At 42.3% G+C, this 12,591-nt stretch overlaps 2 protein-coding genes across 5 annotated transcripts in view; both read left to right on the top strand.

Moving 5' to 3' along the window:
- Positions 1-12,591, top strand: part of LOC115179502 (zinc finger protein OZF) — a 155,173-nt gene that overhangs the window by 38,953 nt on the left and 103,629 nt on the right. The window contains exon 4 of one of the 4 annotated variants that reach the window (XM_029741087.1): positions 1,569-3,547. The exons of the other annotated variants lie outside the window; for them this stretch is intronic. Coding sequence (XP_029596947.1) covers positions 1,569-1,705 — 137 coding nt within the window. The 3' untranslated portion in view covers positions 1,706-3,547. Of the gene's footprint in view, positions 1-1,568; positions 3,548-12,591 lie in introns of those variants that run through there. 4 annotated transcript variants of the gene reach the window in all.
- LOC115179218 (zinc finger protein 135) lies at positions 3,417-5,129 on the top strand. The gene is made up of 2 exons (XM_029740611.1): positions 3,417-3,422; positions 3,751-5,129. Exons 1-2 carry the CDS (start codon positions 3,417-3,419, stop codon positions 4,819-4,821), a joined length of 1,077 nt encoding a protein of 358 aa, XP_029596471.1. The 3' UTR covers positions 4,822-5,129.

Here is a 12,591-nt window from a genome sequence, read left to right as displayed (position 1 = left end):
TAACCCTTGTGATAGTGAGAGGAGGATGATATGAAATGAGTCTGTGTAGTTACTAACCCTTGTGATAGTGAGTGGAGGATGATATGAAATGAGTCTGTGTAGTTACTAACCCTTGTGATAGTGAGTGGAGGATGATATGAAATGAGTCTGTGTAGTTACTAACCCTTGTGATAGTGAGTGGAGGATGATATGAAATGAGTCTGTGTAGTTACTAACCCTTGTGATAGTGAGTGGAGGATGATATGAAATGAGTCTGTGTAGTTACTAACCCTTGTGATAGTGAGAGGAGGATGATATGACATGAGTCTGTGTAGTTACTAACCCTTGTGATAGTGAGAGGAGGATGATATGAAATGAGTCTGTGTAGTTACTAACCCTTGTGATAGTGAGTGGAGGATGATATGAAATGAGTCTGTGTAGTTACTAACCCTTGTGATAGTGAGTGGAGGATGATATGAAATGAGTCTGTGTAGTTACTAACCCTTGTGATAGTGAGAGGATGATATGAAATGAGTCTGTGTAGTTACTAACCCTTGTGATAGTGAGTGGAGGATGATATGAAATGAGTCTGTGTAGTTACTAACCCTTGTGATAGTGAGAGGAGGATGATATGAAATGAGTCTGTGTAGTTACTAACCCTTGTAATAGTGAGTGGAGGATGATATGAAATGAGTCTGTGTAGTTACTAACCCTTGTAATAGTGAGTGGAGGATGATATGAAATGAGTCTGTGTAGTTACTAACCCTTGTGATAGTGAGAGGAGGATGATATGAAATGAGTCTGTGTAGTTACTAACCCTTGTGATAGTGAGTGGAGGATGATATGAAATGAGTCTGTGTAGTTACTAACCCTTGTGATAGTGAGTGGAGGATGATATGAAATGAGTCTGTGTAGTTACTAACCCTTGTGATAGTGAGTGGAGGATGATATGGCTCAGACTTTTAGAGTAGTTGTATTCCCCTTTTGTATTGTACAGTATACTTACAGAGCCTTCAGAAAGTATTCATACCCCTTTTCTTATTCCACATTTTGTTATGTTACAGCCTGAATTCAAAATGGATTAAATTGATATTTTTTCGGAGCCATCTGCACACACAATACCCTGTAATGACAGGCAAAGTTTTTTGAAATGTAAAAAATGTAAATGCAGAAACACTCCTGAGTCAATACTTTGTAGAAGCACCTTTGTCAGCGATTACAGCTTTGAGTCTTTCTGGGTAAATCTCTAAGAGCTTTCCACACCTGGATTGTACAATATTTGCACATTATTATTGGCAGCTATCTCAAGTTGGTTGATCATTGCTAGACAGCCATTTTCAAGTCTTGCCATAGATTTTAAAGCCGATTTCAGTCAAAATGGTAACTAGACCACTCAGGAACATTCAATGTTGTCTTGGTAAGCAACTCCAGTGTATGTTTGGCCTTATGTTTTAGGTTATTGTCCTGCTGAAATGTGAATTTGTCTTCCAGTGTCTGTTGGAAAGTAGACTGAACCAGGTTTTCCTCTAGGAGTTTGCCAGTGCTTAACTCTATTCCGTTTGATTTTATATCCCCCAAAAACCTCCAAGTCCTTGCCGATGACAAGCATACCCATAACATGATGCAGTTACCACCATGTGAAGAGTGGTACTCCGTGATGTGTTGTGTTGGATTGGCCTCTTCTCCGGGAACTGAGTTGGGAAGGACGCCTATATCTTTGGAGTGACTGGCTGTGTTGATACACCATCGAAAGTGAAATGAATAACTTCACCATGCTCAAAGGGATATTCAATGTCTTTTATTAAAACATTTACCCATCTACCAATAAGTGCCCTTTGTGAGGCATTAGAAAACCTCCCTGGTCTTTGTGGTTGAATCTATGTTTGAAATATACTGGTTGACTGAGGAACCTTACAGATAATTGCATGTGTGGGTTACAGAGCTGAGGAAGTGTGGTGAAATATTCTATTCAAGTGAGAGACTTGGTCATTTCTTCAAACAATCATCTTATTTAATATTGATTAATTATTGCAGTAATGAAACCAGTCAGCCAAACAGTCTTGACTGTTGAGCTGAGCAGCCTAACTGATAATGATAAAACCGAGACCTTATATAGGACATAAAAAAGTCAGGCTGGTTCCAACTCCCATAAGCCACCTTGGTTATTTACACAGGATGGTGTTTTACCCCCAACCCAGCTTAGTTTCCCAGATGCCAGGAAGATGAGACAATGAGGCATTGTTCTAAACTCTTCCAGGCTATCTCTATCTTGGGTCACACACACCACATATTGTCTATGGAGTGCCAGCTTTAGGTAATTATCACCAAGTCATTGTCAGCCCAAGCTATCTAGCAAAAACCCATTTCCTTGACCCTACGCCCAGACTAACTGCAGGAAGCTAGACTGGAAACCATCTCTTTAACAGTTGCCAGCAAGCTTCAAAAAGACTCCTCTCAGTTAAGGGAGAGAGAGAGTCCTAAGAACCTTACTCAGACCATCCCATTCTCACCACATCACTCTCTGACATCATCACTCTGCGCCATTAGGATTTATTTCATAAAACATCCATTTGGTGCTTAAATGTAACATAATCTTGTAATCCTGCTACCAAAGTAGTCATTCAAAATTCATTTTAAACACTATTATTGCACACAGAGTGAGTCCATGCTACTTATGTGACTTGTTATGCAACATTTTATCGTTGCCTTAACAAAGGGGTTGAATATTTATTGACTCAAGATTTCCGCTTTTCATTTTAAATTAATTTGTAAACATTTAGAAAAACTTAATTCCACTAACGTTGTGGGGTATTCCACTGAAGTTGTGGGGTATTCCACTGACGTTATGGGGTATTCCACTGACGTTGTGGGGTATTCCACTGACGTTATGGGGTATTCCACTGACGTTGTGGGGTATTCCACTGACGTTGTGGGGTATTACACTAGCGTTGTGGGGTATTCCACTGACGTTATGGGGTATTCCACTGACGTTATGGGGTATTCCACTGACGTTATGGGGTATTCCACTGACGTTGTGGGGTATTCCACTGACGTTATGGGGTATTCCACTGACGTTGTGGGGTATTCCACTGACGTTGTGGGGTATTCCACTGACGTTGCGGGGTATTCCGCTGACATTGTGGGGTATTCCACTGACGTTATGGGGTATTACACTGACGTTGTGGGGTAAAGACAACACCGTTTTCAGGGCTCCCATATATAACACTTTAAGGCCAACTGGTGGTTTAGTTCCATCTGTCCTCCAGGTGATCTGTCCTCCAACTGGTGGTTTAGTTCCATCTGTCCTCCAGGTGATCTGTCCTCCAACTGGTGGTTTAGTTCCATCTGTCCTCCAGGTGATCTGTCCTCCAACTGGTGGTTTAGAATCTACAGATGTGGTATTCATATTCAGATGCTACATAGTCGTAGTAGAATTCATGTTGGTACAACAATATCCAATATCTAGTCATGTATCCATGTGTGTGGTATTGTGTGTAGGTCAATGACATGAATCCTCAAATGTAATCATTTTAAAAATCAGGTTGAAACAACAAACCGTAGGAAAAAATCAAGGGGTGTGAATACTTTCTGAAGGCACTGTATATGAAGTTGTTTGTGTCACACCAACTGACTGGTTCTTCTGATGTTGTTCACACAGGAGACCATGTTGAGACATTCTCTACATCCAGAGAGCAACAGCAGGAAGATCACAGAGCTAAGAGGTTTCACCACTGCCCACATTGTGAAGAGATTTTCCCATTTCTATCAAAGCTAAAAATACACCTAAAAATACACACAGGAGAGAATCCGTATTCCTGCACTGACTGTGGGAAGAGATTCACAACATCACAATCTCTGACAGTTCATCAGAGAGTGCACACTGGAGAGAAGCCTTACTCCTGCTCTGAGTGTGGGAAGAGGTTCTCTCAACAGATCCACTTACAAATACACCAACATGTACATACAGGAGTGAAGCCTTACTCCTGCTCTGAGTGTGGGAAGAGGTTCTCTCAACAGTTCCACTTACAAATACACCAACATGTACATACAGGAGTGAAGCCTTACTCCTGCTCTGACTGTGGGAAGACTTTCTCCCGATTGGATTCCTTAAAAACACATGAACGTATACATACAGGAAATAATCCATATTCCTGTACTGACTGTGGGAAGACTTTCTCCAGATTGGATACCTTCAAAATACATGAACGTATACATACAGGAGAGAATCCGTATTCCTGTACTGACTGCGGGAAGAGCTTCACAACGTCAGGGACTCTGACAATTCATCAGAGAGTACACACTGGAGAGAAGCCTTTCTCCTGCTCTGGCTGTGAGAAGAGGTTCTCTCAACATATCCACTTACAAAAACACAAACGTCTACATACAGGAGAGAAGCCTTACTGCTGCTCTGACTGTGGGAAGAGTTTCTCTCAACAGAACCACTTCAAATCTCACCAGCGAATACATACAGGAGAGAAGCCTTACTCCTGCTCTGAATGTGGGAAGAGTTTCATCAGATTGGAAATATTAAAATGCCACCAGCGAATACATACAGGAGAGAAGCCTTACTGCTGCTCTGACTGTGGGAAGAGTTTCTCACAACTGGGCAACTTAAAAACACACCAACTTATACATAAAGGAGAGAAGCCTTACTCCTGCTCTGACTGTGGGAAGTGCTTCACAACATCAACTGACGTAAAAGTTCATAAAAGAGCACACACGGGAGAGAAGCCTTACTACTGCTCTGACTGTGGGAAGAGTTTTGCCAGATTGTATACCTTAAAAACCCATCAATGTATACATGAAGGAGAGAAGCCTCATCAGTTCTCTCAGACCAACTAAGATTAAAGTCATTACATCACTTAATTCTCAAGAAAGCGTAGCACACTATTGTAATCCTATTGTTTCTCATTGTGAGAGAACTGTGCAGAGGAAAGGGAGCGTTATAGAATGTTAGCCTCCTTTTTACTTTACTGATCAGTGTGCACCTGGTCAGTTTTGGTGTGTTTTGTTAGCTCCTACTTTAAATATATTGAGAGGACTTTGGGTTTGCCCTGAGGGTTGAATATCCTCTGTGAGCCTGGTTGACTGGGTGGTACTGCTTCCCTCTGCAGTTTTCTGTGGGAATGAGTTAGTAGACACAACATGTATCAGATAGAGATGGTGTGATGATCAGTTCTCTGTGGGAATGAGTTAGTAGACACAACATGTATCAGATAGAGATGATGTGATGATCAGTTCTCTGTGGGAATGAGTTAGTAGACACAACATGTATCAGATAGAGATGGTGTGATGATCAGTTTTCTGTGGGAATGAGTTAGTAGACACAACATGTATCAGATAGCGATGATGTGATGATCAGTTTTCTGTGGGAATGAGTTAGTAGACACAACATGTATCAGATAGAGATGATGTGATGATCAGTTTTCACCATTATTTTGGGTGGGATTATTTTAGCTATTAAAGGACTATTTGTTTAATTCTACACAGGTTATGAAACAACTACATGTGTTTTAGTAAATTGTATTTTAAAACTAGATTAGTTATTTTCATCATTGATGATGAATATGTTTAGGTTACTGTATTGAAGCCAACTTAATTGACATGCCAATAAAAAAAACATGAAATTGTACATGAATTTGTACCTTTCAAACTCTTTTCTTTTATAGTCAGTTCTTCATATTAGATCTGACAGTATGAATGGTTCTTATGGTTGTATTCAGTTCTTCATATTAGATCTGACAGTATGAATGGTTCTTATGGTTGTATTCAGTTCTTCATATTAGATCTGACAGTATGAATGGTTCTTATGGTTGTATTCAGTTCTTCATATTAGATCTGACAGTATGAATGGTTCTTATGGCTGTATTCAGTTCTTCATATTAGATCTGACAGTATGAATGGTTCTTATGGTAGTATTCAGTTCTTCATATTAGATCTGACAGTATGAATGGTTCTTATGGGCTGAGTGCCTGTAGTGTTTTGGTATGACTACAGTCAGGAGTTTTCTCTGACCCTGTGATGTCACCAGGACAGAACCACATGTCTCTATCACACTCCAGCCCAGAAGGTGGCAGTGATGCCCAGTTAATGTTGGTTTGCACACTACAAGTAAAGACCATAGAAGAAGACTGCGTACTTTGACCTCACCACCTCCCCATGCAAGAAAACAATTTATGTACATTCAGTGACTGCACACAATTAAACATTTTGTTAGTACTTTTAATTTAACAACAATGTCAGATTTTTGTTTATTGTCTCTAGTGATGGGGAATCAAAGCTTCCTGAATCATTGAGGTGTTCCAGCCAATTGTGTCGAAAATAGATTCATTATTCAAGTCTTTGGTCAACACAGTGTACACATGTGGCACCTGCTGGTCAAAATAATTTAGAGCAGGCTAATTCTTATGGACGATGTCCCACACCCTGTAGCGCAGGGCTGTCCAACCCTCTTCCTGGAGATCTACTGTACTGTAGGTTTTCACTCCAACCCTCTTCCTGGTGATCTACTGTCCTGTAGGTTTTCACTCCAACCCTCTTCCTGGAGATTTACTGTCCTGTAGGTTTTCAGTCCGACCCTCTTCCTGGAGATCTACTGTCCTGTGGGTTTTCAGTCCGACCCTCTTCCTGGAGATTTACTGTCCTGTGGGTTTTCAGTCCGACCCTCTTCCTGTAGATTTACTGTCCTGTGGGTTTTCAGTCCGACCCTCTTCCTGGAGATCTACTGTCCTGTGGGTTTTCAGTCCAACCCTCTTCCTGGAGATCTACTGTCCTCTGGGTTTTCAGTCCGACCCTCTTCCTGGAGATTTACTGTCCTGTGGGTTTTCAGTCCGACCCTCTTCCTGGAGATTTACTGTCCTGTGGGTTTTCAGTCCGACCCTCTTCCTGGAGATCTACTGTCCTGTAGGTTTTCAGTCCGACCCTCTTCCTGGAGATTTACTGTCCTGTGGGTTTTCAGTCCGACCCTCTTCCTGGAGATTTACTGTCCTGTGGGTTTTCAGTCCGACCCTCTTCCTGGAGATTTACTGTCCTGTGGGTTTTCAGTCCGACCTTCTTCCTGGAGATTTACTGTCCTCTGGGTTTTCAGTCCGACCCTCTTCCTGGAGATTTGCTGTCCTCTGGGTTTTCAGTCCGACCCTCTTCCTGGAGATCTACTGTCCTGTAGCGGGTGCGCACCGTAGCCTTTTTCCCTTCAAGCAAACCAATGAGGTGGTTGTTTGAGGAAACGAAGTTTCGGACGTCATTGATCACGTCCTTCTGATAAAGTGATATAGGCATTGGCACACTTTTTCCAAGTACACTGCTTAGCGATTACGACACATGCCTCAGTGCTCTGGCATTAAACGTAACATCACTAATTGTCACCTAAATGCAGTGGTGATTTTAGCATGTAAATCTTGGTGGGGAAACTCCTTACCACTGCTACACCTGGCTATCAGCAGACCTTTGTCTGGCAGTGAAGCAGTCATCCAGCCTCATTTACTGCCTTTATAAAACATAGCTGATATGGCTGACTTGCTTAAACAAATGTGGTTTCTATTGACAATTGAGATGTATAAACTATGGCATAAGGGGATGATGAGCGGATGAGAGGCAATCCATCATTTTGATTAAGACATTAATGAGCGAACTAGGACGGACGTAGTCAATAACTATTTGTTCAGCACTTTTTGAAATGTACAGTGACAGAATTCAGAACATGGGCCGTTCTTAAAGTATTCCCCTTGTACACCAAGTCAGAACCGTAGGATAAATAAAGGGGTAATATAAGCAGATAATGAAAGCTCATTTCTATAAAACAGGCTATAGGCTACATGTGCACCACCAAGTCAGTAGGCTAAGTTATGAGATGGAAAGGGACCAAATTATTAGGGTGAGGCACATGAGCTACTAACAGATTACTACACAACATACACTTAGTATTACTTTCTTAGCTACAGTATACATATCTCCCTGGCATATTACATAATTTATGCAGCAGCATACAATACATTATTGGACTCACCTTGTTGTGCCATGCTCACTTGAACAGGAAGGTGGCGCAGCGGTCCTTCTTGTGGGCTCTAGAACGAGTCCAGAGTTCCTGACTTGGAATTCTGAGTTGGATTACCGTTCAAAATTATTTCCCTTATTTTCCCAGTCGGAGCTAGTTTTATCCGAGTTCCCAGTTGTCTTGAACTCACTGAAGTCTGAGATTTCCCAGTTCTGACTTGCCAGTTGTTTTGAACGCGACAGAAGTCATGCAGGATTGACATTATTGCCAATGTATTCAAACTTTTCTGGCCCATGGCGTTACCCCCTTTTTTTGTGATATCCAATGGGTGGTTACGATCTTGTCTCATCGCTGCAACTCCCCTACAGACTCAGCGAAGGTCTAGAGCCAAGCCAAGCCGCTCGCTTAACCCGGAGGAAACACTGTCGAACTGACAACAGAGTCAGCTTTCAGGCGCCCGGCCCGCCACAAAGAGTCGCTAGAGCACCATGAGACAAGGACATCTTGGCCGGCCAAACCCTCCCCTAACCAGGATGATGCTGGGTCAATTGTGCGACACTTCATGGGTGTCACGGCCGGCTGTGACACAGCCTGGGATTGATCCCGGGTCTGTAGTGACGCCTTAGCACTCATTGTTGAATTTGCGATTTCCAACTTGTTGTGTAATGTTTGTCCAATGGCCGATGAGCACTGTTACGAACCCCTTTGGCCCTGCAGTCTAGGGGGGATGGAAACGAGACCCGTAACATATCTCATGCAAATCATAATAGTGAAAAGGAACAGTGAGAACTAATAACAACAGACAACCTAAATCTACCGTCAAACACTTATGATTTATTTGTTAAACACACGGTAAAGGGGGGGGGGGCTGAGCTGGACTCAAGGAAAGAAATAATAAATATCCAAAAAACCCTAAGCTAGTCTTACTTGCTTCAATAACCGCTAGCTAACTAACAAATAAAATACAGTGGGTGGTCCGCCCAGTTCTAACTAGGGTTCTTAGACAATGTTATCCTACGGGTAGTGTATGCCCATGGGCGACTTGTCTTGGTATCCCCTTTTCCCAACAACAAACAAACAGTCATACACCACAACAATACATACTCACATAATAACGGACAAATGTGACATGTAGGTGCAAAAACAAAAGAGAGAGAACTCCAGAGACAACTGATTGGGTTTCTTTTAAACCAAGGGAAAGGGGATGTGATTGGGTAAGAGAAAAGGAGAATAAGAGCACCTCCTCCCAGCTGCCCACTGCTCTGAGGCTAGGAAACACTGTTACCACTGATAAATCCACTATAATTGAGAATTTCAATAAGCATTTCTCTACGGCTGGCCATGCTTTCCACCTGGCTACCGCTACCCCCATCAACTGCCCGGCACCCTCCACAGCAACCCACCAAAGCCCCCACCATTTCTCCTTCACCCAAATCCAGATAGCTGATGTTCTGAAAGAGCTGCAAAATCTGGACCCATACAAATCAGCCGTGCTAGACAATCTGGACCCTCTCTTTCTAAAATTATCTGCCGAAATTGTTGCAACCCCTATTACTAGCCTGTTCAACCTCTCTTTCGTATCGTCTGAGATTCCCAAAGATTGGAAAGCTGCCGCGCTCATCCCCCTCTTCAAAGGGGTGACACTCTAGACCCAAACTGCTACAGACCTATATCTATCCTACCCTGTCTTTCTAAGGTCTTCGAAAGCCAAGTTAACAAACAGATTACTGACCATTTCGAATCCCACCGTACCTTCTCCGCTATGCAATCTGGTTTCAGAGCTGGTCATGGGTGCACCTCAGCCACGCTCAAGGTCCTAAACGACATGATAACCGCCATCGATAAGAGACATTACTGTGCAGCTGTATTCATCGACCTGGCCAAGGCTTTCGACTCTGTCAATCACCACATTCTGATTGGCAGACTCGACAGCCTTGGTTTCTCAAATGACTGCCTCGCCTGGTTCACCAACTACTTCTCTGATAGAGTTCAGTGTGTCAAATCGGAGGGCCTGTTGTCCGGACCTCTGGCAGTCTCTATGGGTGTGCCACAGGGTTCAATTCTCGGGCCGACTCTCTTCTCTGTATACATCAATGATGTTGCTCTTGCTGCTGGTGATTCTCTGATCCACCTCTACGCAGACGACACCATTCTGTATACTTCTGGCCCCTCTTTGGACACTGTGTTAACTAACCTCCAGACGAGCTTCAATGCCATACAACTCTCCTTCCGTGGCCTCCAACTGCTCTTAAACGCAGGTAAAACTAAATGCATGCTATTCAATCGATCACTGCCCGCACCTGCCCGCTGACTTAGAATACATGGACAACTACAAATACCTGGGTGTCTGGTTAGACTGTAAACTCTCCTTCCAGACTCACATTAAGCATTTCCAATCCAAAATTTAATCTAGAATCGGCTTCCTATATCGCAACAAAGCATCCTTCACTCATGCTGCCAAACACACCCTCGTAAAACTGACCATCCTACCGATCCTCGACTTCGGTGATGTCATGTATAAAATAGCCTCCAACACTCTACTCAACAAACTGGATGCAGTCTATCACAGTGCCATCCGTTTTGTCACCAAAGCCCCATACACTACCCACCATTGCGACCTGTACGCTCTCGTTGCTTGGCCCTCGCTTCATACTCGTCGCCAAACCCACTGGCTACAGGTTATCTACAAGTCTCTGCTAGGTAAAGCCCCGCCTTATCTCAGCTCACTGGTCACCATAGCAGCACCCACTCGTAGCATGCGCTCCAGCAGGTATATCTCACTGGTCACCCCCAAAGCCAATTCCTCCTTTGGCCGCCTTTCCTTCCAGTTCTCTGCTGCCAATGACTGGAACGAACTGCAAAAATCTCTGAAGCTGGAGACTCATATCTCCCTCACTGGCTTTAAGCACCAGCTGTCAGAGCAGCTCACAGATCACTGCACCTGTACATAGCCCATCTGTAAACAGCCCATCTATCTACCTACCTCATCCCCATACTGTATTTATTTATCTTGCTCCTTTGCACCCCAGTATCTCTACTTGCACATTCATGTTCTGCACATCTACTATTCCAGTGTTTAATTGCTATATTGTAATTACTTCGCCACCATGGCCTATTTATTGTCTTAACTTACCTCATTTGCACTCACTGTATATAGACTTTTTGTTTTCTTTTGTCCTACTGTATTATTGACTGTATGTTTGTTTATTCCATGTGTAACTCTGTGTTGTTGTATTGTGTCGAATTGCTACGCTTTATCTTGGCCAGGTCGCAGTTGCAAATGAGAACTTGTTTTCAACTAGCCTACCTGGTTAAATAAAGGTGAAATAAAAAAATAAAAAATAAAAAAATAAAAAAGGAGCAGGTGTGTCTTCTGATTGGCGACTGATGAGTGACACCTGTGACTAGGGCAGAATGAAAGAAAACAAATACACACACAGCATACCTGTATCCGTAACAAGCATCAATACCCTTTATCTATAATTTAACTTCGATTGACAAGGATTGAAAAGGATTAGCCAGTAGATTGTTTACTTGATTCATGAGGATAACAGCTAGCTTGCTAGCTAAGATTTTGAAAATATGATGTTGACATGATCAGTCCAATCAAAGCTATGGTAGATCTAATGTGATTTGATGTTATTTTATCTGTGGCCAATGACCTTGAACCTTCTTGGATAGGCACATCTAATGTAAGTCTGGCAGCACCCAAGGGGCTAGAATTTTTTGCTCTACCCGTGGATTTTGCGGTACTTATTGTCCACATGAGTGACAGAACATTGAGCCAATCACGGCGCAACTAGAGAACATTACCAACCCCTACGCTCTGTAGGGGGTGGCTGCCCCACCACCACAGAAAGCACTGAACTAGGCTGAAACACTTACATTTTGAAGCAGCAAAAAAGAGACAATGTTTGTATGCGGCTTTATTAACTCAATATTTTTTTTACATTGCTTGCAAACTGATATGTGACACGTATTAATGCCAAAATAACATTTTATTTTTAGCTAAACAGGCTCTGTCCCACCTGTCCTGAATGACACGTGGCCACTGCCTAAATCTATTATCACTGCGCTTTCAACCATAAAAAAGCAAAACAAAGTTCAAATGGGAAAACAATGTTAGATATTTAGTTTATTTATCCAACAACAACGTGTTATCACTGTGCTTCAGTTGAGTTTGCATTAACAGTACATGGTGCAAGTGGTAAACGCTGTTCAATATGGTTCTGACAGATTATTACAACAATTGTGAAGATCTCACAGACCTGAAACCTACTGTCCTGAACATGCACACTTTCTCTGACTACATAAGAACATTATAGTTCCAGTAACCCCAAAATATGTCCATGGATGTTTTATTTGTTTAAAGGTTGAATAAATACTATTACATTAGTTTGTAAGATAACCTTCACTTTTGACTATATACGTTATCACAAAAGTAATATTGAATTGCGTTTAATAACATTTGAGGGAGATGTATCTACTGCTTGGATAGTTCCATATGTGCCACTGGCTTAGTCCTATTCTTTAACTTGGATTATTGGTTGAGATGGAGACGTGAATCCAACATGTCAACTATTGAGATCAGTCAATCAATGTTCCCTATAATTGTTTTG

This window comes from Salmo trutta, chromosome 39, assembly GCF_901001165.1.
Source record: "Salmo trutta chromosome 39, fSalTru1.1, whole genome shotgun sequence".
NCBI lineage: Eukaryota > Metazoa > Chordata > Actinopteri > Salmoniformes > Salmonidae > Salmo > Salmo trutta.
This window is presented reverse-complemented; position numbering and strand designations above follow the sequence as displayed.